Source organism: Coffea arabica, chromosome 9c (genome assembly GCF_036785885.1).
Source record: "Coffea arabica cultivar ET-39 chromosome 9c, Coffea Arabica ET-39 HiFi, whole genome shotgun sequence".
Taxonomy (NCBI): Eukaryota; Viridiplantae; Streptophyta; class Magnoliopsida; order Gentianales; family Rubiaceae; genus Coffea; species Coffea arabica.
In genome coordinates, this window is record NC_092326.1 from 4,043,160 (window position 1) to 4,070,810 (window position 27,651).

Sequence of the window (27,651 nt, forward strand, 5' to 3'; positions counted from 1 at the left end):
GGGGGAGGATTTGAGAGCATATGGATTATATTATGTACTTCAGTTTTACTGGGTGGCTTTAGATAAGCAATAGATCTTCACTAATCAATCTTTCTATATTGATTGATTATCGAATGTCTATACTTGTAGTTTGTGTACATGCACACTTATTTACAATTCCTTCTTCAAATTAATTAAACTCTCTCATCTATTCAAGAATTATGCAATAGCTACTCATTAAAAAGTTATTAGATCTATTTCAAACTAACTAACATAGATGTCACTTTATAAGAAAAAGTTTGTAATCCGACAAATATGGTAGCATTAACCATTAAGGCTTCCATTGTTCGACTAACAAAATCCACATGACTAAAATTGAGAATTTTCTATAATTGATTAAATAGCACAAAATCCAAATTGTCTGACTATCTGGTGTAAAATGTGCACCCCCATTCATCAAATTTCTTCTTTCCTTAGGATTAATTTGGTTCATGGGATGACACGAGATTGAATTATTAATCCTATGATATCCCATGTTTGATTGCATTTTATATATGAGATGATACATTTCACCTACCTTGGGCGAAAAGTGATACGAGTTATCTCAAGATGAACAAGAGGTAAGATGATAATGATTTGGAGTTATATGCCCCCACTAATAGAATAATACTTTATTCAAATCCCCTCTTTCCCTTCTACGTTTCTTAAATTCAATCATTCCCCTTCTACACCAAAAAAAAAAAAAGAAAAAAAAGGAAGACTCCAAACTATAGTGGAGGGAAAGAAAGATGCGGGCTTGAGAGTTGAACCTCAAGGCCACAAATAGATGTTACATTTTGATCTTGTTGGATTCCTTATCTATTTTTGGTTTTCTGGACAACAATATGCCTTCTAAAGGTGTTGTGGTTAGAAAAGTCTCAAGTAGAATGATTATTATTGGCTAGATAGTCATTGTAATTTTGTACATAAACTCAATCACAACTAAGGGGAGAGGAGTAGGGTGGCCTTGAGATTCCAATCCCAGACTAATCTAGTGAATGTTTTTACCCAGTTGAAGTAGATCTTTGAGACACTAATACGCTTTCTAAAGATGTTAGAGCTTGGTAATCTAAAGGAAATTCATAAATATTGCTAGATAGTCATTATAATTTTTCCATATAAACTTAACCACAACTAATTAATCCAATAGATGTATACATGTTGGTTTTATTCCCATATTTATTCAAACATGCTAATCATCTAGGCCATCCAAATTTTGCTTACGCAAAACCTGGCAAATTACTTTAATCCAATTCAAATGACTTAGATAATCTTGTTTAAATAACGTTTAGTTATTTGGATGTAGACAAACAGACGAGTAAATGAAGAAAAATCCAAATCAAGAACTATTTAATTTTAACTTTGATCTGTTCACAACATTGTTTAAATGTCATGATGGCTTGTCATACTACATCATTGAGGTGGTTTTTGATCTTGAATATAGCAAGGCAAATTTTTTCCCTTGAATAAAGAATAATGTATATATACTGCATAGATTTTTCATATTTTGGCCTATAAAATTTGTTACTGCAGATTTTTAGTGATTTTTTTTTAAATTAACTTCTCAGATGCTTATAAGACAGTGAAGCTAATTTAGTATTAAGCAATCATACCTTTTTACATCCACAATATATGTATCAAACAAATTGAATCAAATCCGCAGGGCTTATGAAAGAAACTGCCAGTCTTGAGGCTAAATTTGTACAAACAAATTGATTAAAAAATTTTCCAAAAAAAAATAAAAATTCAAACACCAAAACACGCAGATCACACACTGGAACAGGGGCTTTGATTAGACTCGTCTTCTTGTTGACGCAGCATGAATGGCAGCAATGTACAAGAGTTGGGTGGCTGAGAGAATGATCAAGAATGCTTCCATAGTTCTCTGAGAAAGAAAGAAATTTATTTTCGACATGAATTTCGTTCCATTTTACCAAAAGAAATATAATGTGGAATACTAACCAGACGGGCAATCCTGATGCGTAGTTCAATCTCTTTACAAGCAAGGCTGGAAAAATCGATGCATTGATTTGCATGTTGTCAGTGAATGGTCCAAAAACGTGGAATTCTATGATATTTCTATTTTTCAATCAACTATACATCCTAATGAAGAGATGCTTTTATTTGTAAAAAAAAAAAAAAAGAAAATTGAAAGAAATGAATATTGTGGTTAAAGAAATTACCCCATGGCCAGAAGAGTTAGACTCCAGGCAATTGTGGCAGCAGAAGCAGCAGCGGGCAAGCTATCAATGTCCCAGAAACGAAGATGGTTTGCTCCAGTTATGACAGATGCTACTCCTACAACGCCAGCAATCAAGGAAAACAGCACAAGAAATCCAGTGGCTGCATTTCCCATGGGGAAGTATATAGGTGAAAAGTGTGCTGGTAAGTCAAATCCGGCACCTGCAAAAACAATCCTCCATAGAATTCATTACCATATATCCAAAAAGAATTTTACCAAAAAAAAAAAATTTCCATAAATTTTTGTTTTTAGTATCACTATAATTAAGGTAAATTTGGATGTATACTAACCAATGATGAAACCATGATCAATGGCTCTATTCAAAGACCAGCCACCAATGCCCAAGATTATGACATACATGCAGAAATTAAGAGCTAGTAGGAGTCCGGCGACAGGTCTCATTGCCGCAACAGCCATTTTTTGTTAGTGAAGGTTAATATATATATATATATATATATATGTATGTATGTTTGTATATGTATATGTATATGAGAGGGTTTTTGGAAAATTGGCTATCTGAGCTAGTCTGGTGCTGCTGGGAGCAGAAAATTGTAGTATTTTTCTACAAGGTTCTTTACACCTACATGTGTCTCTTGCAAATTCTTGGGGTCTTATATGTAAGTGGTTAATGTCTTAGAAGAACTTGGTTCCTTTCTTCTAAGGCTGAATTGCAAAAAGGGCTTTCGTGGGGTTGTAAAGGAAATGCTTCATGCTCAAGGAAAGGAACCTAAGTTCCGATCCCTTGTTTGATCAGGGACTTTTAGTTTGGCCTTATGAATTCTGTCTGCGAGGAACACTTTATTCTCTCCATCCCCCTTTTGCAATCTTTAAAATGAATATATTAGGTGGCTCTCAAAAATTTTAAAATGCAGAAGTTTAAGTTTGTCAGGATTGAAAATTAACACCAGGGATTCGGTATATTTTGTACTATCCCCGAAAGGAGAAAAGAAATGCTAGTAAACAAAGAATATTCCTACTGCTTAACCTTTGAAATTGGATAATTGATACTTTCCATGTGTCTTCAAACTGTCAAAAGCAAGAACTCAAGCACTTAAAGAACAGATTTAATGAGCAATCATTGAGTGTGTGTGCCTATATGCATATGTATATATATATATATATATATATATATATATATATATATATATATATATAACTTGTATATATGCCTGAAGAAAATTAACTGTTTTGAACCTGTAATAAGCAATCACTTGTAATCATTTTTTTCCATTGTCCACCAAAAGATTTGAATACATGTGTAGCACAATATTCAGATTGAAGAGAAAAAATGATACCCCGTCGATGTAAATCTAAGGACAAATCTCATAATTCTTGAATCAGAGTCTAATGATTTTGGGGATTACATAGTTGTGAAACAAATAGGTTGGTGTTAAGCATCTCTTTGCAATTGACAAAAACAAATTATAAATTAAGTTATATGGTCATGAATCATATTAACCAAATTACACGTTGTGGTATGCTAAGTCATGCATGAATTAAGAATAAGAAAATTCTAAGTTACTGACATTTGTGGTCGAAGTGTATAATATCAATTTGATTTTGGGGAATAAACTATTACTGCATGCCCCTAAAGTTTGGGGATGATGTGTCCTTGAATATAAGGGGCAAAATTTGCATTTTATCATACACAGTTTTGAACACGGTTTAAAAGAAAACCCAAAAAACATTGAAATTCAAGAGGGAAAGTATACATTTTATTTTGGTTAAGGGGAAAAAGTATTATTACCCCAAAGTTTGGTGCTAAAAGGTTTTTTAGTTATTACCCCAAAGTTTAGATGCATCTCTTTCGAACATTATTCTTGATGTGCATTGTAGTACCTACATCCCACTAACCCCATTCTTTAGCAATTAAATTTGTGAGATTTTGAAATTTGGGGTTCCATCAAAATAGGCAAACTTTTGGGTAGACCCGATCTATATTGATTTTGTAATCTAAATTTTGCCACACTATCTCGCCAACTCAAGAATTGATGGTATGATAAAATTTGGGTTACATGGTCTATAAGATCAGATCTACCTAAGTTTTTGCCATCAAAATAAGTTAAGAGGTTGAGAGACTAATTGATAATAGTGAAAATATATGTTGGTTAAGTTGAAAAAAAAAATTTAAAAGAAGATGCACTTTATTGTTTCCCTCTCTCTCTCTAGGATTATCTTGCAATCCTCTTCTTCCTCGAGGTGAAAATCAAGAAATTCAATAATGTAAAATAGGCAGGGGAAAAAAGAAGCATAGGAAAAATTAAAGGATTAAATATGTAAAATGCAATTTGTAGTCCCCCGAAGACACAAGTCATAGCGGGCCTGGTTGCTGTTTTTTTACCATAATAATCTAATGTTAACTATCTAACGGCTAAGCCAATGAATCGTTATGCTGTTTCTGCGCGCCTTATTTCAAAAGTTAAACTATATGTCAAGATCATCAACCATCCAAAGAAATTTTGTCCCAATTCTTCTCATAAAGCCCTTCAAATCTTTGTTGCGCTTTGTAAAATACTCTACATTAAGTGCTCCCAGTTGTAATTCAGTCCTGAATTATCACATAAAAAACGGAAAACTCGATGAAGCAAGAGCAATTTTTGACAAAATTATAACACCGGATGTGTACTTATGCACTAGGATGTTATCTGGGTATTTGGAAAATCGTAGATTCGATGAAGCATTGGAACTGTTTGATGAAATCCCTGTGAAAGACATAGTAACATGGAATTTAATGATGAAGGGGTGTTTCGATTGTGGGGAAGTTGAGATGGGTTTGACACTGTTTGATGCAATGCCTGAGAGGAATGTGATTTCCTGGACTACTTCGATGAGCGGATTGTTAAAAGTTGGACTAGTTGAAGAGGCTGAGAGGTTGTTTTTGGGGATGCCTGTGAGGGATGTAGCAGCATGGAATGCAATAATCTATGGGTATTTTGCAAATGGAAGAGTGGACGATGCGATGAAGTTATTCAACATGATGCCTTCTAGGAATGTCATATCATGGACCTCGATGATTAGTGGGCTTGATCAGCATGGGAGGACTGATGAGGCTCTGTTGATGTTTGCAAAGATGGTGGGGTTTGGGATTGTGCCCTCTTCCAGTACTTTTTCCAGCGTAATTACAGCTTGTGCAAATATGTTAGACTTATATCTAGGTGTTCAAGTGCATGGGTACATATTGAAGTTGGGATGCCTTTTTGATGCATATGTCAGTGCTTCTCTTGTCACTTTTTATGCTAATTGCAAGAAAATGGATGATTCTCTTAAAGTATTTAATGAGAAGCTGCACATGAATGTAGCTGTATGGACATCCCTTTTGACGGGATATGGTATGAACAGCATGTATGAAGAGGCATTGAATGTTGTGGTGTCCATGTACAGAAATGGGGTTCTTCCAAATCAATCTTCTTTTACAAGTGCTTTAAATTGTTGTTCTGAAATGGAAGATGTTGATCAGGGTAAAGAAATGCATGGTGCAGCAGTCAAGCTTGGATTGAACACTGATGCTTTTGTGGGTAATTCTCTAGCTGTATTGTATTCTAAGTGTGGAAATTTAAAGGACGGGATAGTCATATTCAAGGAGATTTCAGACAAAAACATAGTATCATGGAATACCATTATTGTTGGATGCGCACAACACGGATGTGGTAAGTGGGCACTCACCTTTTTTGGCCAAATGGTACGTGCACGAGTGTGCCCTGATGATATTACATTCACAGGTTTGCTCTCAGCTTGTAGCCATAGTGGTATGCTTCAGAAAGGAAGATATTTCTTTGATTATCTACGGCAACACAAAACCATGGAGGTGAAGCTTGAGCACTATGCTTGTATGTTGGATGTACTCTGCCGATGTGGAGAATTGGAAGAAGCAGAGAATTTGATAAGAAACATGCCCATGAGACCAAATTTGTCAATGTGGCTTTCTCTCCTAAATGGTTGCAGGAAAGATTGTAATTTAGATTTAGCTGAAAGAGTCGCAAAAGATGTTTTCTCTTTAGATCCAGATTGTAGCTCTGCTTATGTATTGTTGTCCAACATGTATGCTTATGCTGGTAGATGGGAGGATGTTGCAAGAACTAGGGTGCAAATGAAAAAAAGGAGAACGATTAAACAGCCTGGATGCAGTTGGGTGACTCAAAAAGGTGTGCGACACATATTTGTGTCTGGTGATAAGTCACATCCTCTGAGCAGCAAAATTTATCAAAAGTTAGAGTGGTTAGGGGAAAAGTTGAAGGAGTATGGGTATGTCCCTGATCGAAGGTTGGCTTTACATGATGTGGAGGATGAACAAAAAGAATCAATCTTGTCATATCATAGTGAGAGGCTTGCTATTTGCTTTGCACTCATTGACAGTGAGGAGAGAAGTGCTATAACAGTAATGAAGAATCTACGTGTGTGTGAGGATTGCCACTCTGCCATCAAGGTAATAGCAATAATTGCTAATCGTGAAATCATTCTTCGAGATTCTACTCGCTTTCATCATTTCAGGGATGGGTTATGTTCCTGCAGGGACTGCTGGTAGTATGATCAAGACAAGATTAAGCTCCTCTCCATACAAAATCACCTCCAGTTCTCCTAAGTATAGGCTTTCATTGTTGTTGACATGTGTACTTAGCCAATATCAATAGCTTATGTGATTTTGGTTGGCCCTGATAGTTAACTTTGGTTGGGTAGCTGTGGTTAAGGTTGCTTAGTAAAGTCTCCATCTCTCCACGATTATCATATCTCTGAAAAGCATATCAAAATCCAATTAGCTGAAGATCAATAGCATCCTTTGACATTTCCATCCTATTTTGATACATAATTGATTGGAAAATGTGGAGGAAGACAGATTGGCTTTTGGCCCTAAACTTCCACGTCTGACTAAAAAGCCAAGGTCGCACAGGATAAGAAGAAGAAGACAAAGAAGGAGAAAAATATGTCTCAATTGATTTCACCAATATAACAGGTATATCTCTTATTTGTAGAAAGTTTATTTGTTGTGGGCTTGTAATTCAAATGAAGAAGAAAATAAGATAGAAGAATTTGAGGATAGCAATTCTGCCACAATGTTTTAGTTTGCCAAGAAGTCATTGATTATTTGTTTGAATGAAAAAATAAAGCATCATAGAGCTCATGTTTGAACTTGATAGCTAGTAATTGCATTAAATTTCATTGTTGGTATAAGATGTTAATCAAATGATTGATCCATTATTCAGTTTTAATCTAGTGTGTGTGTAAAGCAAAGCGGAGGGAAACCATAAAGAAGATAGAGAGATAGGTTCATCTTCTTCGATTTACTGTATATACTGCCATTGTCAGGAGTTCTCTTTCTGAAATTGATAGCTGTTTTTTCCCTGGAAAGTAGACTACCATAGATTGATGGTCTCTTTATTTTGATAAGGCATTGCATTTGGAGATTTGAGTTGTTACAATTTTCTTCTATAACTGTTGGAGAATCATAGTATGATTACCACTGATTCATTACGTTTCCCTTCTTTATATTGCCTCTCAAATAGCTTTTGACTTGTTACTGTTACTGAACTTCCAAGATGGAATTTCCTTCTTAAATTGATCACTAATCTTGGTCAATATTTCTTGGATAGTGAGCTTTTGGGTAATTTATTTTGGTTTGACATCTACAAAGGGAATATCTTCTCTGGCAAAAAATTTTCACTATATGGTTAGTTGACTGATGATTTGAAGACACTCAAGGAGATAGTTTAAAGAGATTAGAAAGAGTAACATAGCTTTAAAGGATCTGATACGTAGATTTCCATTTTCTTGCCTTCTTCTCTTGGCTTTTAAGTTGATCATCTGTACTTTTGATGCATTTTCAAATGAAAAGAACAACATTATGGCCTCGATGATGATATTATATGCAATCGTATTAAATTAAGCTGGATATAAAGAGAAATAGACTAGAAGAATTTAGAGAAGAAGCATAAGGTATAAGATACCAGAAGAATTGTCAGAATACCTATAGTGCTCTTCTATTTACTTGTATATCTTGTAACTATTAATTTCTTTAGGTTTATGGAAAGTTCCCCGAAGGAAATGGGGAACAATTACATTGGCATCTGACAGGCTAGCTCATCTTTTCCAACTGAAATCTGGGAGTGGACTTTGACTCGATTCAAAGATGCACATACTTGCTATGAAGCTATGCTGCAGCTGTTAATTTTAGTATTCGAAAATAATACGAATCAGGAAAGTACATGATAGTCCCCGTTCGGATTGCTATTTTCAGGAGTTTTTGCAGGAAAAAAGTACTGTAGCGATTTGATGTATGTGAAATAAAAAGGTAATTAGGAAATGTGTTAATGGAAAACGTAAAAATTTTTCTGTGAAAAATCACAATCCAAACAAATGTAAATGCGTTGTTGGAAAGAAGGCTACAAGTAAAGATTGAGGGATTTTCTGGTGAAGAAACCAAGCAAGGAAACTTGAACGGATCTCCAGTCATGTAATCATCCAGCTGTTCCAGCATGGCAGAGATCAGGTTACTTCTTTCGAAGCTAAGCATAACCACCATCTTGTTTCATCATAAATGTCTTGCTTATTGCCATCAAACCTAAACAACGCGCTCGATCTGTTGAACTGGACTTAGCCAATTAATGATGCAAGAGTACAACCCAAAGAAGCTCATCTCTCTGCACAAGCTTGGGGTGAGAATTTGTGGGATTTACTAGAAGAAACATTAATGTATATTCAGTAACAGTGACAAAAATGACTTGAAACATGGGAAGTCTTTTAGCTTGTCAGTGTATTTTTCGAACTCATTGACTAAAAGATCCTTGATCATTTTAGTCATATCCCTTGACCCTTTTGACAGAACTATGGATTGAAGAAAGCCTTGAGATTCCTGGCATTATTCCTTGGCATGAACAATTATAGGGTAGTGATGTATTTTTGTGAGGGTGCTAATTTCTTTGCATGGGTTTTTTAGACATTTTCCGCAGCGATATGTGAGAAGCTTAAGACGTTCATTTTAGATGAAGATAATGGAATAATCATTGTTGTTCAGTTGGTAAAGGTTGAGTCATATGATCATTTGTGCGTTTGACACTTGGTAAAAAAATGCCAAGAAGAAGAAAACATCTTCATCATCCTTATATAAACTGATGACTAATTTTCAGGTGATGTTAATTTACAAGGATGAGACTGGGGCTTGAAAAGAATATTGGTTGAAAGAAAATTTTGCACTCAGACAAAAATGGTTTCTTGTGCGTGGACAACATACGTCTTAAGTAGGTCTGAGCAGCAGTCAGTTAAGTGAGATTTTGAATGGTTCATCGAGGGATTATTTGCAGTTTGATTGGGATTTCATACGATTCTTTAGGTTTACTGTGAATTACAAGCGTAGATAGCCCTAAATTGGAAAATAAAAAAGGAAAACAATGCACTGCAGAGAAAAGAATTTATGTGTTTCTTATGAATTTTCTCAACCATTCTCATTGGAAAACAATCCCTTTTTTGCAATTATTACTAACTTGTAATTAAAAAAATGTACACAAAAACAAAGCAAAAATAGTAAAGAAGACTAAAATCACATGAAAATCTATAAACCAAAAAATAGTCCTGAAGTCAGCCCAGTAATCAGGAGATGATTCTTAGTGTCTTTCCCCCTATCCGGTTAAAATCAGCAGCATAAAGGCAAACACAGAAATAAGAACCATAAAAAATGAAAGGTTAAGAATTTTGATAAGAATCAGCACAAGCTGCATAAAATCAGCAGAAGAAAATTTCACTACATTTAGTTCAGCTCAGAAACTCTCTTGCATCACAGCACCTCAAAAATAAAAAAGAAAAGAAAAAAATGCAAAGACAAAAGCCAAAATGAAATAGAAATTCGTGTCCTAAACCGTTTGAGGGAGAAAATTCCCTGAAATATATAGAGGATTGACCAAGATAAATATTGAAGGAAAGAAGAGGGTTTTTAGTATTGAATGGATGTTCTTTATTAAGTGAAATATCAGAATATTGAATTGATGTTCTTTATTAAGGTAAATGTTTACATTAATAAATAGGTGATTAATAAAAATAGTTGATCAGATGATAATAGTAACACGTTATTAACAAATAATAGGAGTATCAGCTAATACTGAAAAATTCACAATCGTGTAATCCATATCTAAGTAGTTCAGATGCATCTAGTACAACATTGTAGTATGATTGTACATAAAAAATTTAAAGATTCATAATAACTAGATCACATCGCACGCACACAATACAACTATACCAGCAACCCAGCAAGTCGATCGAAACATGTTCTTAAAGAAACCAACTCGTCTTATTAGCCAACCAGCAACACATAAGGTGCAGTCCTAACCCTTTACAACTTGCACATTTAGTACAATCCTCGGTGTTGCTTGATAGTCTCCGTGGAGTGTGTTTCTGATCGAGCTTTTCAGACTCTATGGTTCTGCACTAATTTAAGGTGCTTTTTTTTTTCACTTAGGAGTATCCTTTTGATCATACTAATTCCCTAAAGTTTTGTAGAGTCTTGCTCTAAAGGTACACAACGAAATAAGGTTTTGTAAAACCTTACCCCAAAGATACACATTGGGGGATAACACACGGAATTGCCTACGTAATTATCAAACCACGGAACCAATCGACTACCCATTTAAGGTGCTTGTTCACTTTGCACATTTAGCTCAATCCAGAATGTGTGTGATAGCCTCCAATAGTGTAATTCTGGCCTTCTGGCTGAACGGGCTCCGTGGCTCTGCACTAAATTCGGACTCTGTGGTTCTGCACCAAATTCAAGTGCTTGTACGCTAGTTCTCAAACGATTATATGGTTCAGCACCATTCATACGCTTCATGTGCTTGTTTTATGTTAGCTTTCTAATGATTACACGGTTCTGCAGCAACTCCACATGCATGTTCCATATGTTAGTTTCCGAATGGTCACATGACTAATTCCAGTCATAAACCATCTTATTTCATATTGCGTATGAAATAAATCTCTGTTATTATGTTATCATAAATCTTTGTTATCATGCACCTACCTGATGAGATACTTTCTATATTTGCAGAAAATGTCAATTTTGCAAACATGTAGTGATCAAACCTTGTAATATACAAATCTATTACAAATAGTTACCACTTATTCCTCTTACCTACACAGTATTACGAGTAGTACCGAATTCCGTGTTACAGTTAGTTGATATGGTTTGGAAAACATTTCCGGTGACGCATCAAAAAAGAAAAACATCGAAAAAAAATCTGCTTATTTCACTTTTTCCAGCAACGCTAGGTTTCCATTGCGCGTACAGGAACAAGTCCTTGCCATCATCATTCTCGTGTTGCTGAAACACAAACGTCAACATATAACCAGTAACAAAATCTGAAAGTAACTAGGCCCCAGCCACATCCTGCGACTAAAACTTACCAAACGGACTTCAGGAAAAATCCCAAGGATATCAACTTAAGAAGACAAAATCACTTAACTACATAAAAATAAATGCACTAACCATATTGTATATCTGTATGCATGAGACATTATAGAACGCTCTAAACCATCTCATCTGTCAAAATTACAATGTTACTAACAAGGGATAGCGTAAACAAAAAGGCATGATAATTAAAATGAACCAAGTTCAGCGCATGAAAGCCAAAAAGCTCATTCATCCTCCTGGCTCCGCAGCCTAGCAAGCTTGTTAGTAACAACAACATCTAGCTGAGCTGCACGCTCCACTATCTCTTTCCTCTTCTTTGTGGACACGTTGTGTGCAATCTCAGCACAGTAAGTCCTGGGTAACAGGAACAATAGATGTTCAGAAGACAAACCATCAAGATGAACCAAACTCCATACAAAATATAAGTCCAAATTTCCAAGTATAGAAAAATAAGAGACAGTTTGACTTAGGTTGAATGCATTATTACCTGTTGTGCATCATCAATAACTCAAGCTCACTGACATTGTGCACGACAAACTTCTTAAAACCATTGGGAAGATAATGGCGAGTCTTCTTATCAGATCCATACCCAATATTGGGCATCAAAGTGCATCCCTTGAACTTTCTCCTGACCCGAGAGTCAATACCCTTAGGCCTGCGCCAATTGGTCTGTCATATAACAATAGTTCATGATCAGCAAGCAGTGCTCTAGAGTGAAACATTCCAAAAACATGTAAAACTGCAGTATGTGTTTTATTTTTGGAAATTGAGGGGCAAGAGATGACGTGCATTAGTTTAAGAGACAACAATTCTGCTTCTATCTTCCACCCAAATCCCAAAGGTTACAGTCAACACAATGGCGTCTACTTAAAGGTTAAAACAGGATTTTCGATATGCAGGTTCATACCACATTAAAAAAGAAGCCATAATAATTTCTCCCAGTTACTAATTCAACAAAATAAACATCTTGAATATAATAACTAGCATCACTAAAACGCATCATGATATGTGAAGATGTAAGCAGGGATATAGTAACAGAAAGCTTATCATGTTTGAAGCTAACTGTGTCGCAAGACCTGTTTTCTAGATTAATTTCTGCCCTCAAAACGAAACATCCAGCAACCAATAAAAGTCTGGACATTAGATACCACGGGCAACCATCCCAATTTGGGAATGCAACAGTTGATACAAGTACACATAGAATTCAAAAAATGAAAATAAAAAAATAACCTTAAACGCAATCTCAGCCGAAAGATGGTGAAAATGTTTGTGATAATCACTGTTAAATCAGTAATACTAATGACCTTCATCATAGATTGCGTAGAATCACATAATAAAAAAAATACGGATAATAGAATGGATATTTGGACTTTTTGACAGAAAAAGCATGCCCTAATTCTTTTGCTGGCCAGTATCACATTAGCTAGCTGGTTACCATCCAAAAGTCATCATTAGAATAACTAAACCTCCCCAAAACGCACCAAAAAAAGGTTACTCATGAAATGACATCACAAAATGAGATATACAACAGAGATCAGATGGTAGTGCATGTATGATAATTCATCATTCAGAATGCAGAATAGGTGGATAAGCATCATCACACCTCGTTGCATATCTCCATCAAGCAAATTTCATTGCAATATGAGAACCCTATTAAAAATAACCCAAAGACCAAATTTGACAATTTAAAAAAAATGTAAATAATTATACAGAAAAGGAATCAGATATAGAATATGTCAATCACCAATTTGCATCTCAAGATGCAAGTAAGACTGGGGCGACAATATACATCATCATATTCCTCAATACCTCCAAATAATTAAAACTACTACCAATCACAACAGAAAAATAATATACCCTCTTACTAATTACAACAAAAAACAAACTAAAAACACAAAACAAAATCTGAACCTAATATCGAAGATTCCAACTTAGTTCCTCTACATTTCTTATCATTTTCTTTAAAGCTTCCACAATCATTTTCCCATTTCGCAAACAAAACACTAAAATAAACATCAATCTGCAAATGCCTTAAATAGTGTGTTCCCTAAATTGTAAAAAAAAAAAAATTAAAAAGCACAATTTTTTCAAGTGAATCACGGTGATATACCTTGACGGAGATTTTTCGGTCGCTCTGGGGTCGCTTGAACTTCTTGACCCTCTTCTTCACTATCTTCTTCGAAATCAAAGGTACCGCCATCGCTGCTGATTCTTCTTACCTTTTCCCTCCTTAACCTGCACATTCCACACACAAATCACAATCACCAATCTATCTATAAGCGTCTGTAAAGAACAGCGCGGCGCGGGGAAGAATAAGAAAAAAGCGGCAGCCGCCGCCGAAGATTGTGGGCTTACTGTGGATTAGGGTTCTGCAGAGCCGCCCAGGTTTGGGATGGAAAGGGTTGTTTGAGGGTTATATAATAGCCAGGTAGGCTTGGTCGAAGCTAGGGTTTTGGGGGATTGTTAGTTAAAAAAAGTTTAGTATGGATGATCAACGGTTAGGAAATGAGGTCTAGTTAAAGAGCGGCGGAGATTTTAGTACACTTTTTTCTACACTTTTTTTTCCCGAAGAAATCACGCTTCCAAGCTTTAAAACTCCAAAAGTAACCGGAAGTCGAGCAAGTTGTTGCAAAAGCGATATTTTGGTACAGTTAATCAAGACAAGTATTAAAATAGAAAGGAACAAATTTTTATTGGAAAATTTTGTAGTTTCAGTCTCTAATGTTTAGTCTATGTGCAAATTTGATTCTCAATGTTTCAGTTAAAATAAATTTAGTTCCCAAAATTTGTGATTTTAGGCAAACTTAGGACAAATAACAAAAATAGAATAATGACTAACCGTCAACATCATCAATATGTCTGTTTGGATTGATGACAGCATTTTTCGAAAGTTAGTTTTTCAAATATAATAAAAATTTTTAAAAAGTACTATAAAAGGTAATCTAAAAATTAGTTTAAATATTTTTAAAATTTTAAAAAATATCTCAAAATATATTCTAGAAACTCTTCTACTCTTAAATATCCTAAAATATTTTCTAAAAATATCCCAAAATATAATCTAAAAACTCTGCTACAGTAAAATTTTTCAAAAACACCCCCAAAACAGTTAATCCAAACGGATTACCGCAATATTTTGATTTTCAATCATAAAGCTTCCCTAATTTATAAATAGTGGTATTAAGGGTTTTAGGATGTGTTGAGATGCAAATTAGAATGTAAATAGTATTCAATGGATAATAAAAATTCTAGTCTGTCAAACCTCTTTTTCTTCTTTTTTCCATTTTTATTTCATTTATTCATGCTAATAATATATCATATTTTTTCTTTTATATAGTTAGTCTCAAATTTAGTATTTTATATATATATATATATATATTATTTCTCACTATTAATAATTAATTGATAATGAATTTTATTATTTTTATTTATAATGATAATTAAAAACTTAATTAAATATCACTTTAAAGTATAAGGAATACATACGTTTTGCAAATTAAGTTGATCTTTTTTTTGGCCTTTTAATATGTTATCAATTGAGTTTGAAATTAAGTTGGCATTTCATACACATTATATGCACCACTCAATGATTATCAATAGACATAGATATTAAAATAAATACTTTAAAACTACAATATTGGAACATTAGTTTTCTAATTAGCAGGAAAGACAACAAAAAATAAAAAATAGCTTTCTTAAGAATTCCTAAAACTACTTTATATTGATGCTTACCTTCAATAGTTTTCATAAGTTTATAATGGCTTACTACAAGAATTTGAAACCTATGCACACAAGCCATGCAACCAATTTTTATAGTAACTATAATAAACTTAGATTATAAAACTAGAATTCTCATTTTCTTCCACTACTTTATGTTTTATTTGTTATTGGTATATTATCATCCAATTATAACTTATTTAACAAAGATAAGGTTTTTAGACTATGATCATGTTATGCTAATATAAAGTGTTTTAATTAATGGTGGGAAACAATAATATGCATACGTTATACCAAATTTATGACTAACTATGCAAAAGAAAAGAAAAGAAAAGAAACATATGACACATTATTAGCATTAATAAATGAAATAAAATTAAAAATAATAAGAAAAAGAAGCATAATTAGAATTTTTATTATCCATTTAATGCTATTTTACCCTAATGTGTATCTCAATTCATGCTACAACTCTTAATATCACTATTTAGTGATGTATAAATGATTCACAATCAAACATTAGGGACCAAAAGTGCAGAGTCAATATTGTTGACTAATAGCAATTTGATATTGACTGTTAGTCATTGTTTCATCTCCATTAGTTGTCCTCAATTTGCCTAAAATCAAAAATTTTGGGAGCTATACTCATTTTGACCAAAATATTGTGGATTAATTTGGCACACAGGTCCCACATTGGGGACCAAAACTACAATTCTCCCTTTTTTTTATACTTAGATACTTAGATTTGATTAGCTGTAACAAAATTTTAACCAAATTGAGTCAACTGTAACAAATTTCTCTAATTTCACACAAATCCATGTTTAAAAGAAACCAAAAGAGAATAAAAACCAATTCATTTGGGACCCTGCGGATCCACTCTTTTTCCTATTCAAAGATCAGCCCCCTGGCTCTGTGTTTTCACATCGAGAATTATCAGTTGGCATTTGCAGCTTAGGAGGCTTTTTGCTGATGAAGAACAATTCATCTATCACTCTGTAACCTCTAACACAGAAACCTGACCGGGAGGACAAGAGTTCAAGCAACTGTATATTGAACAACGAAACTCCCAGGAGTTTGGAGAAGTCGGAATAACATCAACCCACTCGTTGTCAACCTTCTGTGTGTGTGCACTTGCCTTTGGAACAGCTTCAAAATGCAAATTATCCGTCTGCTTCGTTAATTTTTTCATAAATTTCATCGAAAATACCATGTTCAGATTTCTCTCTGTTTGGTCCATAGCCTCGGTGATTTCGACTCCAGCATTTGCTTTGCGCGAATCAACAAGCCCGAGTAGCGTTTGTCTCCGACTATCTCTAACTCTGTAATTACAAACCTGAAACAGCATCCCACGGTAGTAAATCAATGTCAATGACATGCAAATTCAACACAGAAATTCGAACATTTGAACCCGCATTGACTTTGGATACAAGGGATGGCTTAGTTACAGCTAAAATCATCAAATGGTTCAGGTTCAAATCCATTTCTGGGATACTTTGTATGACAAAGAACGGAAGCACTGAAAAAAAGTCAGATATTACGAGTGACTAGGACGAGGAATGCTGCTTTCAGCTACCTTGCCACCTTTTTGAAACGCCAATTTGTATTTGGAAATCTTTTTCTGATTAGCTTCACAGGCAGAAGCTAGAAAATGGGAAGTGATGCACAAAGATGCAGACTACTAACACCTAAAGCAGATGCTCATATTACAAGCATATGTTCCAGACCATCATAAATTCTATTTTGAACAACTAGTGAGACTACACAAGTTTCAGAGTTCTATTTACAAACTGTTAGCCTTTCTCGTCATGTGGGTTCATGCATTTGCGGGTAATTATATGATTACTAAAGCAGATGCTCATATTACAGGCATACGTTTCAGACCATCATAAATTCTGTTTTGAACAATTAGCGAGACCATACAAGTTTCTGAGTTCGATTTACAACTGTTAGTTTTTTTATCCTCTGGGTTTGTGCATTTGTGGGTAATTATATGACTGCAGTATCTCAATTGTCAAAACATAAGAGCAAAAAATGCAGAACCTTTTGCTACGAAGTATATCTGACCTGAATATAATCCACATCAAGTGTACTAAGGTTATTCAACAAGTTATTGGATGAAAGGAAGCTAATCACTCCTGCTGATCCGACTGGTGTTTGAAGTATCTCCCATGGTGATTCCATCAAAATCTTATGCTTTTTGGGTTCTTCGAGAGGAACACCAACAACTGGAAGCTTCTCTTCTTCAAAGAACCAAACCTACAAATAGTTTTAAATGATAAGAGCAAGCGCATAATAAGCCAAAAATTTGAAGCAGATTTGGTGAACAGGATCTAGACATTTTTACATCCTCGAAACTATTTAATTAAAACATAGCAATGGTATTGCTAAATAAGATTGTACAGATCAACAGTAACAGCATGTTCCTGAATCATATTTTTTAGCAACCACGTCTAAGATTCCAGTTCTCTAAATTATATTTTGAACGCCATATTAGAGTTCAACCCAGATTCCTGAAAAATCAACTCTTCACTGTTTACTTTCCCCATCTGACTGAAAGAGCATAAATAGAATCAGCAATCTGCATCAGGTCAACAAATCAAAAGGCCTCAAAATCAAATTGTTGCAGTCAGAAGGATAAAAAGAAGGGCCCTCCTGGCTTTTTAATATGAAGATCAGTCCAATTTAAGAAAATATGGTCACCTAAAGAACAACTCAAGTTCTTAAATCCCTGCATTAACTCTCTGCAAGAATACAAAAAGCTATCCCAAATATATCTGCAGATCACTAGAAAATGTTTTTACTTTCTCTTATACATTATCTTTCTTCACACAGCTTCTAAGAGAAATATGACATACTAGTTCATAAAATGAAAAGTCATCAACAAAAAAGAAAGTTCAAACCAATGCAGGCAACTATGACTGAAAAAATGTAGTAGTTTGACCAAATGCTACATGTTACTTGCAAATCTTTAGCATTTACTTTGCGAAAGTCTAGAAGATGGTAGAATGTCATTGACCACAGGATATCTCCCAGCTTCATCAGCCTGAGTAGTTAATTTACAAAATAATGCCAGAATATGATTGAAAGCAATAATGCACCTTATCAGGGTCAAAATCAAAGTGGCTGTAATGTGAAAAGAGTTCCTGAAGAGAACCAATTGAATGGGCTGGACAAACCACTACCAGAGGAACAGAAGGGCGCAATTTCTGCAATTAAAAACTATACAAGTCAGATTATGCTGTATCACAGTGCTTCCATCATGCTGTATAACAGTAGTTCCAACGTCTATCTTCTCCAAAATTATATGGGATCAAAGGAATTTTAGCATCCAATTATAAGTGTGACACTAGTATTTTCAGAGTTTCGGTCATATATCAGAAACAAGCATTATTTCAAAGAAATAAGCAGACATGGCTAGTACCTTTTATAATTTCATCCAGACTTGAACACAATCATATAGTGACCAAAACCTATTTTACCAAAACGGTTTAACAGGAAGGACAGAACCCAAATATATAACTAATAGAACCAGAAAAAATTATATGCCTAAGAGATGATCTCTTTTAACATACTTCAAAAGAATATCAGTGCAGCATACTGATCATCATATGCAGATGGACAATTTAGCATTCTGTATGTCGACAGTGTACAGATAGTCACATCTGCTAAACAGTTCAGCATACTGAAAGTCTTCTATATAACCACCCAAACTAACAAAAAGTTTGTTGAATTTGACTGTATCACAACAGATCACCTTCACTAATTGTTGGCTGTCGCTCATTAGTGCCTCCACGAGCAAACAGTTCATTCCTTCACTTCCCTCAGAATCAACAGCACACTGATTAGAACTCCTAGCCTCTTGACTGTCTTCCAAGAGCAAAATAACAGCAACCTTGCCTTGAGACATAAGGTGTAGGCCCTTCTGTTGCAATTTTGAATATGCGTCTGATTGCTCCTTAATTTTTGCAGAGAAGCATTTTCCCAAATTCTCTAATGGACTTTTTATTTGCATATCGCTGAGAAAAATAATTTCATGTAACAGAGGTCAACACAAGCATAAATCAGATCCAAAGAGAACTATTGCTCCTGGCACCTTGACGAGTGGACGGAGGCAAGGGGAAGAAAATAATGTATAGCACATACGAAATATATAAGAATTACTTTTTAAAGCCAATTGGAAAAGTTGAAAATGAGACCAATCAGCAAATTAAGTTTTATTCAATCACATTCAAAAAAATTTTTTTTAAAAAAAGGACTGTAGAGGGTTTCACCTAAACATCTTCTCATTTCTCACCCCCTCAACTCTCCCACATTACTGAAGTTCTGATGAATCCATCCAGCTTTGGCAGAGAGAATGCACCAGAATTAAAACACCAAAATAATTAAATGGTTAAAGTGCTGCAGTAAGGAAAAGTAAGTCAACTCCAAAGCTTAATTTAAAAAGCCATATTTAAAATCACCTCCTTCATTACTGAAATTTTTTTAAAAATACACATTTAAAATCACCTCCTTTGTCACAGGGTGACAGGAAAGATAAAGATGTTCCAGCATGCACATACCTCTAGCTTGATAAAGTGGGAAAGCTGGCTATGAAGAGTGAAAGATTAGTAGTTCAGACATCGTGTATCTATGGGTGCAATTGTTAAGCATTTGATCTAGTAGGAAAAAGCACCACAAATCAAAGAATTCCATATGACTTGCATATAAAAAAAAGGACAAAACAGATTTTAACATTTCCGCACTTTCAAGCGATTAGGAGTTATGGTGACAAAGCCTGATATCAAAGTCACATAACATAAGCTGTTTTGAAATATACAAGTATGTTCAACAGCACTGCAATGTGCAAGATGTTCCCTGGCCTCAATCATTAGAAACCACAGCAATGTGTTTAATTGGATTGGTCCAAAGTCATGTCTGTTAATCCTCACAAGAATCAAAACCAAATTACGTACAGCTAACATAGCTGAAGAATTACCTCAGAGTGTTCATCTCAATATTCCGTAATGCCTGTTGAAGCAATTTAGAATTTACAGTGACTATCTGATCAGCAAGTATTCTTCCTTGCAATTTTCCCCCATGTCTAAACCCGTCAAAAACATGTTGCTGCTCCAGTTCACAAAGTTTCTTCTTGGCTGCTATGACGCGCTTTTGAAATTTTTTCCTTTCTTTCCACTCCTGGAATTCACAAAGAACACAGCCAAGTCTTAAAATCTAGACCTGCAGCAAGAGTCCTCATATATGGAACTGGAATTTATCAATGTAAAGTACAAATCAACTTTCTCAGACTCAACTAAAGACACCAGTGGAAGTGCTCAGTAGTTTCTATGGTATAGGTTATAATGAATTACCTTTTGCAACTATAACTGTAGTGGAAAGAAACACAACCCTAAGAGCACAAACTTAGAAATTATATTGACAACAAATGAACTTAACAAAAGATTGTGCAGATCAGTATGCAAAAAAGGCCTACATCTAACAGGTATAAAGAGATGGTCAAACTGTAGCACGAAAGAAAGGCAAGAACATGAATTATGTTTCACAAGCAGATGGATGCTGTACAATACAAAGTAGCAGGGTACAAGTAACAACATCACAAGTCTAAGAAGAGCAGCAAGAAAATACATTTAGAACTGGACACATGTCAGAGGCTCAAAATCAACCATAGACAAGGGAATTGTTACTAAGACAAAGTAGAGACATTAGTAATATTAGGCTCAAACGGTATGCAATCAATGGCTCATACATTGAGGATAGACTTTAAAATGATCATTTAAGAATAGAAATAGACCCAGGAAGACAAAGACAAAATGAATATTCTTCCACATTGGAAAAGTGGACAGTACATGCACACAAATGCAGAACTCCAAAGAAAGAATGGAAATTCAAATAGAATGAACAAATTTATAAAATAACCGATCCAACGATCATAAACAATACTCTTGCATTTTAGATGTAAAATCAATAAAACAAAGAGTCAGATAGAAAAAGAATATGCCTCACAAGCTGGCGCCTTTCTTTCTTGGACCTCTCATCAGAGCGCATATTTAACTCGAGGAGCCCCTTTGGAGGTGTAATCAGCATCTCTCTCTTACTTACATCAACATCTGGAACGATTGCTTCAACAAATGGAATCCACACAAGAGGGCCAGAACCACCTCTTTCCTGGTTAGGTTTTCCAGTTTGATTAGATATGTCTACAGATGAACTGAGTTGGACATGTAGAAGGTCATTCGCTCCGCTATTGTAAACACTGATAACAGTTCCAATTGGTTCCTCAGTATCCTGAAACAGACAACATGCAATGAAATGCTACAGACAGATAGAATGACAATGAATTAGAGTAAACAGAATAAAACTATGACTCTCATTGAGAAACTTTATACGCAACTGCTTATGACTTCTGATACAGAACACATAGTAAAACATGTTCCTACTTTGAGATGGTAGTGCAAGTGCAGCAGCAACATTTTTAAAATGAGGTTAGTACCTGTTTAATGATAAGTCAATAGAATTTTTTATATTAATGACCAGCACTCATTTGAGATTTCAGGAATATGTGTGTCAAAGAGGCATGCTAAACACAGAATACTTTGTTTGAGTTCGCTTAAAATCAGCTGCTAATAGATGTTTTCTAGGCTTAGTTGTTTATAGGTGTTTCAGTTTGCCTTTGACTTTTCTGTCTAAGTTAGTTTAAGCTTACAAAGCCAATAGCTATAAGCAGCCCTTTAAGTACTTTTGGAAACAGCTTTTAGCTTCTCAAAACATTGACACATAAAGATGTCTTCAATTTGTCAAATATCTATATTCAGAATCACTTTCTCATAATCAGCTTAGAAGAACCAGGAACTAACAAAACATATCTTTAATTATTGGATCTCTTGTTGCAGGCTTACAAACTATGGAGCACAACCTTAAGAATAACTTTCATGCCAACAAGGTCATGAGAATAAAACTCCCCTTCCTCCAACTCTGGTCTATCTTCTTCAGATATCAGTATAGTTGACCCAACAAGTTTCAGAGCCTGAAAAAGAAGGAAGTACATAGTAAGTTAAATAGCATGATTACTTCAAGACCATCCAATAAATTAATATTTGCTTAATCCAACACCAGAGAAAGTTAATATCTAGAGATTACAAAATGTGTTGACCAGAAATATTGCCTTCACTCTTGAGCCATAATAGGTCTAACTAGCACTCAAGAGAGTGCTAGTAGTATATAGTAGCAAACATGTTAGAAATATCTGCATTGCAACATTTCAAGCAATGGAACAATTCTAAGAATACCTGATCAACAGAGTCAATTTTATTGAATTTAAGTATCCAAGCCTGTCCTGGGTGTCCTCTCCCCTCAACCAGTTGAATTTCTTGCATCATTTCCCTCCCAGAAACTTGCTGCCTTAGCCATCGCCTCCCAGGCTAATAAGGAACATAGACCACCAAATTAGAAAGCATGAAGCACTCCAAAATGGAAGATTCAAAAATTAATTGCAGATTCACATTTCTATTTTTTTAGTACCTTGGAAAATCGTAGATCAGGAAAGTCAGTGCTTGGGTTTACTCGCACCTCCCCTTGAAGCCCATGCACACTACATATGTACCCGATGTCAACAAATTCTGATTCAGTTGGAGTTGTTTCAACAACCTCCTGTGTAACTGTGGTTGAATCATTTCACAAGATTGCATTAGTTCTAAGCCTTCAGTAGCTATGTAAATCTACCAGAAAAGTATAAACAAACAAAGAACAAGCATTTAAGCATTTACTATTGCACCAAGAACTTAAAATAACATGTGGCAACAGTTTGAGAATCATGTTAGAATATCAAAGCTTTCATGAAGCCAGAGCATGAGATATAGAGAAAAGATCATAGCAGCGAAAAAGAGAAAGAAAGATTTATCTGAGATATCATGATGAACGGAAAGATGAACTTGGTTTAATCTCATATCCAATAACCATATGTTCATAAGTATGAATTGTAACCATACTACATCTATCAATGAATCGACAGAACTTCAAATCAACATCACTTAAATGACACCATATTTTATGGATGAATCACTAGTTCCCTGCCAAACATGTAGTCAAGAGGAAATTGCTCGTGCAATTGTTCAGGCCACTAAATTATGAAGTGAAATAACAAGCTCGGTAAGGATACCCAACATAAAAGTGAAAAGGGTAATTAATAATAAGTAAATTTTGATTGAATTTCTCCTAGCTGCAGAGTGCGAAAAAAGCAAAAATGACCACAAACTAAAACTGGTATTTTTAGTTTCTTCTTTCTTTATGATTACTCTGAACTAATGCTTCCTTGAATCACAATCAGCAACAATAGAGCTTGGCCTACAGGCTGATCACGCTATACTTAGTACATTTCAAAATAGCTCTACTAATTTTGAGCACTCTAATTTCTGCTGCTAGCTATACAATAACAACAACAGAAAGATTTCTCCAAATTGACCAAAATATTCAGAAAACAAAGAGGAAAATACTCTCCAATTCTAACCAAACTGATGCCTTATCAGTCCCATTTCACAGGGTAATTCACTTAATTGGGACAAATAGACTCTCCTTCAAACATTGTTTGAATTCAACTATTCGGCGTTGGGGAAAACCAGTCAAAGAATTACTGTGCAAAAACAACAATAGTGCACTGGCAAAAATTGCCAAAACACGAAAACCACATGCGAAAAACAATAAAACATGACTAAAACAAGGTTCGCTAATATCATCATCTTCCATAAACAAACAAACAAACAAGAAAAGGGAACAGAGAGCATAATACTTAAAGAATATAAACAACCCACAAAGGAAAATCTCCAAAAATAAAGGAAGGATTGAAACTTTATGGTTACAGCATTACCTGTACAGTGAAGGGAGGGGAAGATATATTGGTGAACACATAAAGAACTGAGTGGAAATTTAGCTGGAAAAGGAGAAGGGGAAACTGTTTTAGTTCGTTGGTTTCTAGAGAGAAGTGCAAATTGCTGAGGAGAAGGGAAAGGAAGTGGGGAGAAGGGAAAGTTTGAAGAACAGAGGAGACAAGAAGAGCTCTGCATGGTGTTTGTGCTGAAACGCTGAGAGCAGAATTGGAGAATGGAGAGTAGAACTGAAAGGATACCGGCGCAGAGGTGATAAACTAATTGTACAACGTTCAATGCTCGAGGTACAACTAATGATGCATCATCTTAATCTAACGGTTGCAGTCGGTGATAAAAATCTTCTGATATACATATATATATATATATATTTTTTTTTGAAGCATTGATACATACAAATATATATTGTGCAAGTTTTTGAAATAGGACTAATTTGGCTTCTTTAATCCTTAAATGGAGTTAAACAAAAAGACTTTCGCCATATCCTTTTTTTTTTCTTTTAGTGCAAGGTTTCTACTACCTATTTGAATAACACAAAGTTGCATACAAGTGAAATTGCTTGCAAGCCGATTGCGAGCAGTTTAAGTCAAATCTCAATTTAAACTGGATCAACACCGAACTCGAGTAAAAAATTTGACAGATACTCTTTGTGATAATTAAGATTTTCTCAATGACTATAAATCTATAACTATGACATGATAATTCAAGTTGATGAAAGGGTTAGGATTATATATTTTAATTTGTTGAAGGGTTACAACTTATCAGTTAATAATTGGAGGGATAAAAGTTGAATTTTGTAATAGTTTGAAAGTCATTGGCGTTTTTTGTCTATCTCATGAATCCTATATCTCCGTTAGACATAAGGATGAGTTTGAACTGATCAAGTCGAGTTCAAGTTGAAACTCAAGTTTAAAAATACTTAGATAGTTAACTTGCGAGTTGATTCGATTATATATATATATATATATATATCTAATATTTTATTATTTTTAAGAAAAATTACTATTTTATTCATTTTTTATAAGGGCAAATTATCCAATTGACCCTTTAACTCTTTGTCTAAGTAAAATTAAGCCCCTCATCTATTTTTTGCTGACTTTAAGCCCTCGAACTTGTAAAATGGGGAACCCGTGGCCCTTTCAGCCAGTTTCTCCGGTTTTGCAACTGGAGAACCAATTCACACGAATGCCAGTGTGGTTCTTTCAAGGGCATTTTTGTCCTCATATTCTAAGCAAAAAGGGCACACATAATCCACCTTCCCTCCACTGGCTTAGAAATCAACGGGGAATACAGTGGCCAAAATTTCCCCAAATGCCCGCCTAGACTCGTAAACGGACTTCCCAAAAACTACTGAATTGGGTAAAGAAAAATAAATATTCTCAAAGATGCAAGACTTAGGCTTCAGATGAGACATCAGACAAAAGGATCCAACCCCATCTTTATCCACAACCAATACCTCTCTTTCAATGGCGATCTCTTCAGCCCCTCGCCACCACTTCCTCCTCCTGGCCACCTGCACCTTGCTTCTGGTAACATTCTCCAAGCCTACACTCTCCGCTCAGCGTTGCCCGGACTGCGGCGCCACGCCGGTTCCCTACCCACTAAGCATCAGGCCCACCTGCGGCGACCAACTCTACAAGCTCCGCTGCAGCGCCGGCTCACTTTTATTCGACACCTTAAACAACACCTACCCGGTCACCTCCGTTTCCCCTCAACTCCAGCGTCTCACCATTCAACCCTCCCCCTTCCTTGCCTTTCAACATCACCAACAGCAACACCATCTTGTACCTCAATTGTACCCAGACTCTGTTGATCTCTCCTTTGAATTGTACCTCAAGCAGTCTCTGTCATACGTTTATCAACGGGACCAGGAGTGTCAGCGATGGCGGCGCTTGTGAGAATTCGGAGATATGCTGCACGTTCAGGGCGGGCGGGTCGGCGACTTCTTATTCCATTCGGGTGAGGGATGCGGGTTGCCGGGCGTACCGGGCTTTTGTCAACTTGGATTACTCGTTGCCCGTGAGTAGGTGGCCGCAGCCTGGCCTGGAGTTGCAGTGGGTTTCGCCTAGTGAACCCATTTGCCGGAAACAAACGGATTGTGACTCGGAATCCACCTGTGGACTCGACCCAAATTCGAACAGTGGGGTCCGGAGGTGCTTCTGTAACTCCGGCTTGCACTGGGATGCGATCGCTGGATCATGTTCCAAGGGTAAGAAAGACTTCTTGGAAGCGGCCGAGACACCGGCCCAGTGGACTTTGCGGGTGTGGTGACGGGGTGGCAGGGTTTTAGGAGGGTTTTTGAGAAGGAAGAGCAGAAGGGCTTGTCATGAGGAGGGGTTGTAAGCAGAGAGAGCTTCTGGGAGGCCGCGGCGGCCGCGGCTACTGCGGTGGCGATAGAGACGGCCATGGGATTGCGTGGGAGTTGCGCAGGGAAGAGTAAGGGGAGTGAGGGAAATCAAATAGAAAGGTGGACTATGTGCGCCCTTTTTGCTTAGAATGTGAGGACAAAAATACCCTTGAAAGAAGCACACTTGCGTTCGTGTGAATTGGTCATCCGGTTGCAAAACCGGAGAAACTGGCTGAAAGGGCCACGGGTTCCCCATTTTACAAGTTCGAGGGCTTAAAGTCAGCAAAAAATAGATGAGGGGCTTAATTTTACTTAGACAAAGAGTTAAAGGGCCAATTGGATAATTTGCCCTTTTTATAAAATAAAATAATTTTTTAAAATTTTTTTAAACTCGAGTTCAAACTTTACATTTAGAACTCGTCGAGTTCGAGCGAACTTAATGGAATTAAGTCGAAATTCGGAATAATTAGGTCAAAATTTAACTGGACTCTTTGGTTCGCAACCCAAGAAAAACATGAGTATTATAGTAAAATTTCTAGGTTCAATTTGGTGTGCAGGTTCCCATGTCTCTCACCTTTTGTTTGCGGATGAAACTTACAGCGTTTGCGAAAGCAACGGTTGAAGAAGCGCCTCATTAACACGATAATAAGCATGTATGGTGCTGCTTCATAACAAGGGATTAATGTGGACAAGTCCGCCACAATCTTAAGTGGGTCAGATGCGGATGTTTGGGATGGTTTCTCAATTTTTGGGGATTAAGGAAGTTGCATCTCACCTACAAATATCTTGGGCTCCTTGTAAGTTGTTGGACATTCAAAACAGAAGTATTCTCTTCAATTAAGGATCAAGTTCTAAAGTCAGCAAAAGATATCTTGCTAAAATTAGTATACAAGCCATCCCAAGTCATTCCGTCTCTCGTGTTGAATACATGTTCGAACTTTTCATCACTAACTAATATTCGGCCAGTGACGAATTGAGTGCCTTTTGGTGGGATGCAGCGTTTCAAGAATTGAACCAGATTAGTCAAATCACAAATCGGCTATGATATCGATCCAATTCACTAGTCAACTTAGAA

General features: G+C 35.7%; 5 protein-coding genes and 3 non-coding genes across 10 annotated transcripts; 2 read left to right on the top strand and 6 right to left on the bottom strand.

The window, feature by feature from the left end:
- Nucleotides 1–1,664: 1,664 nt before the first annotated feature.
- On the bottom strand, nucleotides 1,665–2,916 carry LOC113709121 (membrane protein PM19L-like). The gene is made up of 4 exons (XM_027231879.2): nucleotides 2,551–2,916; nucleotides 2,202–2,421; nucleotides 1,981–2,026; nucleotides 1,665–1,903 (listed from the first exon to the last, which is right to left on the bottom strand). The coding sequence occupies exons 1-4, from the start codon at nucleotides 2,675–2,677 to the stop codon at nucleotides 1,811–1,813; spliced, it is 486 nt and encodes a 161-aa protein (XP_027087680.1). The 5' UTR covers nucleotides 2,678–2,916; the 3' UTR covers nucleotides 1,665–1,810.
- Nucleotides 2,917–4,562: 1,646 nt separating this feature from the next.
- LOC113708008 (pentatricopeptide repeat-containing protein At5g46460, mitochondrial-like) lies at nucleotides 4,563–8,117 on the top strand. Of its 3 annotated transcripts, none has more exons than XM_027230436.2 (2): nucleotides 4,563–6,683; nucleotides 6,770–8,117. In XM_027230436.2, the coding sequence occupies exons 1-2, from the start codon at nucleotides 4,650–4,652 to the stop codon at nucleotides 6,785–6,787; spliced, it is 2,052 nt and encodes a 683-aa protein (XP_027086237.1). In that variant the 5' UTR covers nucleotides 4,563–4,649; the 3' UTR covers nucleotides 6,788–8,117. The 3 variants fall into 3 exon arrangements, with proteins under 3 accessions (XP_027086237.1, XP_027086236.1, XP_027086235.1); XM_027230435.2 differs by having other exon boundaries at nucleotides 4,563–5,907; nucleotides 5,980–8,117; XM_027230434.2 differs by having other exon boundaries at nucleotides 4,563–8,117.
- Nucleotides 8,118–11,647: 3,530 nt separating this feature from the next.
- LOC113707663 (large ribosomal subunit protein eL32z-like) lies at nucleotides 11,648–14,198 on the bottom strand. The gene is made up of 4 exons (XM_027229944.2): nucleotides 14,001–14,198; nucleotides 13,756–13,880; nucleotides 12,133–12,314; nucleotides 11,648–11,999 (listed from the first exon to the last, which is right to left on the bottom strand). The coding sequence occupies exons 2-4, from the start codon at nucleotides 13,843–13,845 to the stop codon at nucleotides 11,870–11,872; spliced, it is 402 nt and encodes a 133-aa protein (XP_027085745.1). The 5' UTR covers nucleotides 13,846–13,880; nucleotides 14,001–14,198; the 3' UTR covers nucleotides 11,648–11,869.
- LOC113709185 (small nucleolar RNA Z196/R39/R59 family) lies at nucleotides 12,882–12,966 on the bottom strand. The gene has a single exon (XR_003452606.1). It is a non-coding gene; the product is annotated as a small nucleolar RNA Z196/R39/R59 family (small nucleolar RNA).
- On the bottom strand, nucleotides 13,174–13,253 carry LOC113709184 (small nucleolar RNA Z195/SNORD33/SNORD32 family). Its single transcript, XR_003452605.1, has one exon. It is a non-coding gene; the product is annotated as a small nucleolar RNA Z195/SNORD33/SNORD32 family (small nucleolar RNA).
- On the bottom strand, nucleotides 13,363–13,446 carry LOC113709190 (small nucleolar RNA U31b). Its single transcript, XR_003452611.1, has one exon. It is a non-coding gene; the product is annotated as a small nucleolar RNA U31b (small nucleolar RNA).
- Nucleotides 14,199–16,131: 1,933 nt separating the features above from the next.
- Nucleotides 16,132–24,543, bottom strand: LOC113707731 (uncharacterized). Its single transcript, XM_027230032.2, has 10 exons — nucleotides 24,214–24,543; nucleotides 22,872–23,008; nucleotides 22,640–22,771; nucleotides 22,267–22,377; nucleotides 21,357–21,638; nucleotides 20,332–20,531; nucleotides 19,111–19,372; nucleotides 18,455–18,562; nucleotides 17,421–17,612; nucleotides 16,132–16,689 (listed from the first exon to the last, which is right to left on the bottom strand). The coding sequence occupies exons 1-10, from the start codon at nucleotides 24,407–24,409 to the stop codon at nucleotides 16,345–16,347; spliced, it is 1,965 nt and encodes a 654-aa protein (XP_027085833.1). The 5' UTR covers nucleotides 24,410–24,543; the 3' UTR covers nucleotides 16,132–16,344.
- Nucleotides 24,544–25,695: 1,152 nt separating this feature from the next.
- LOC113708420 (wall-associated receptor kinase-like 20) lies at nucleotides 25,696–26,500 on the top strand. The gene is made up of 2 exons (XM_027230876.1): nucleotides 25,696–26,057; nucleotides 26,101–26,500. Exons 1-2 carry the CDS (start codon nucleotides 25,696–25,698, stop codon nucleotides 26,498–26,500), a joined length of 762 nt encoding a protein of 253 aa, XP_027086677.1.
- The last annotated feature ends 1,151 nt before the right edge of the window (nucleotides 26,501–27,651 follow it).

What these genes read in the sequence shown, in the direction of transcription:
- LOC113707663 (XM_027229944.2), bottom strand. Translation starts at nt 13,845, where the DNA reads ATGGCGGTACCTTTGATTTCGAAGAAGATAGTGAAGAAGAGGGTCAAG. An exon ending in ACCGAAAAATCTCCGTCAAG is followed by an intron (nt 12,315 to 13,755) that starts GTATATCACCGT and finishes GTTATATGACAG; the next exon opens with ACCAATTGGCGCAGGCCTAA. An exon ending in TTATTGATGATGCACAACAG is followed by an intron (nt 12,000 to 12,132) that starts GTAATAATGCAT and finishes CCTGTTACCCAG; the next exon opens with GACTTACTGTGCTGAGATTG.
- LOC113709121 (XM_027231879.2), bottom strand. Translation starts at nt 2,677, where the DNA reads ATGGCTGTTGCGGCAATGAGACCTGTCGCCGGACTCCTACTAGCTCTT. An exon ending in TGATCATGGTTTCATCATTG is followed by an intron (nt 2,422 to 2,550) that starts GTTAGTATACAT and finishes TTGTTTTTGCAG; the next exon opens with GTGCCGGATTTGACTTACCA. An exon ending in CTAACTCTTCTGGCCATGGG is followed by an intron (nt 2,027 to 2,201) that starts GTAATTTCTTTA and finishes CGATTTTTCCAG; the next exon opens with CCTTGCTTGTAAAGAGATTG.
- LOC113708420 (XM_027230876.1), top strand. Translation starts at nt 25,696, where the DNA reads ATGGCGATCTCTTCAGCCCCTCGCCACCACTTCCTCCTCCTGGCCACC. An exon ending in GTTGATCTCTCCTTTGAATT is followed by an intron (nt 26,058 to 26,100) that starts GTACCTCAAGCA and finishes CAACGGGACCAG; the next exon opens with GAGTGTCAGCGATGGCGGCG.
- LOC113708008 (XM_027230434.2), top strand. Translation starts at nt 4,650, where the DNA reads ATGCTGTTTCTGCGCGCCTTATTTCAAAAGTTAAACTATATGTCAAGA.
- LOC113707731 (XM_027230032.2), bottom strand. Translation starts at nt 24,409, where the DNA reads ATGCAGAGCTCTTCTTGTCTCCTCTGTTCTTCAAACTTTCCCTTCTCC. An exon ending in GCATGAAAGTTATTCTTAAG is followed by an intron (nt 21,639 to 22,266) that starts GTTGTGCTCCAT and finishes TGTCTGTTTCAG; the next exon opens with GATACTGAGGAACCAATTGG. An exon ending in ATTGAGATGAACACTCTGAG is followed by an intron (nt 19,373 to 20,331) that starts GTAATTCTTCAG and finishes TATTTTTCTCAG; the next exon opens with CGATATGCAAATAAAAAGTC.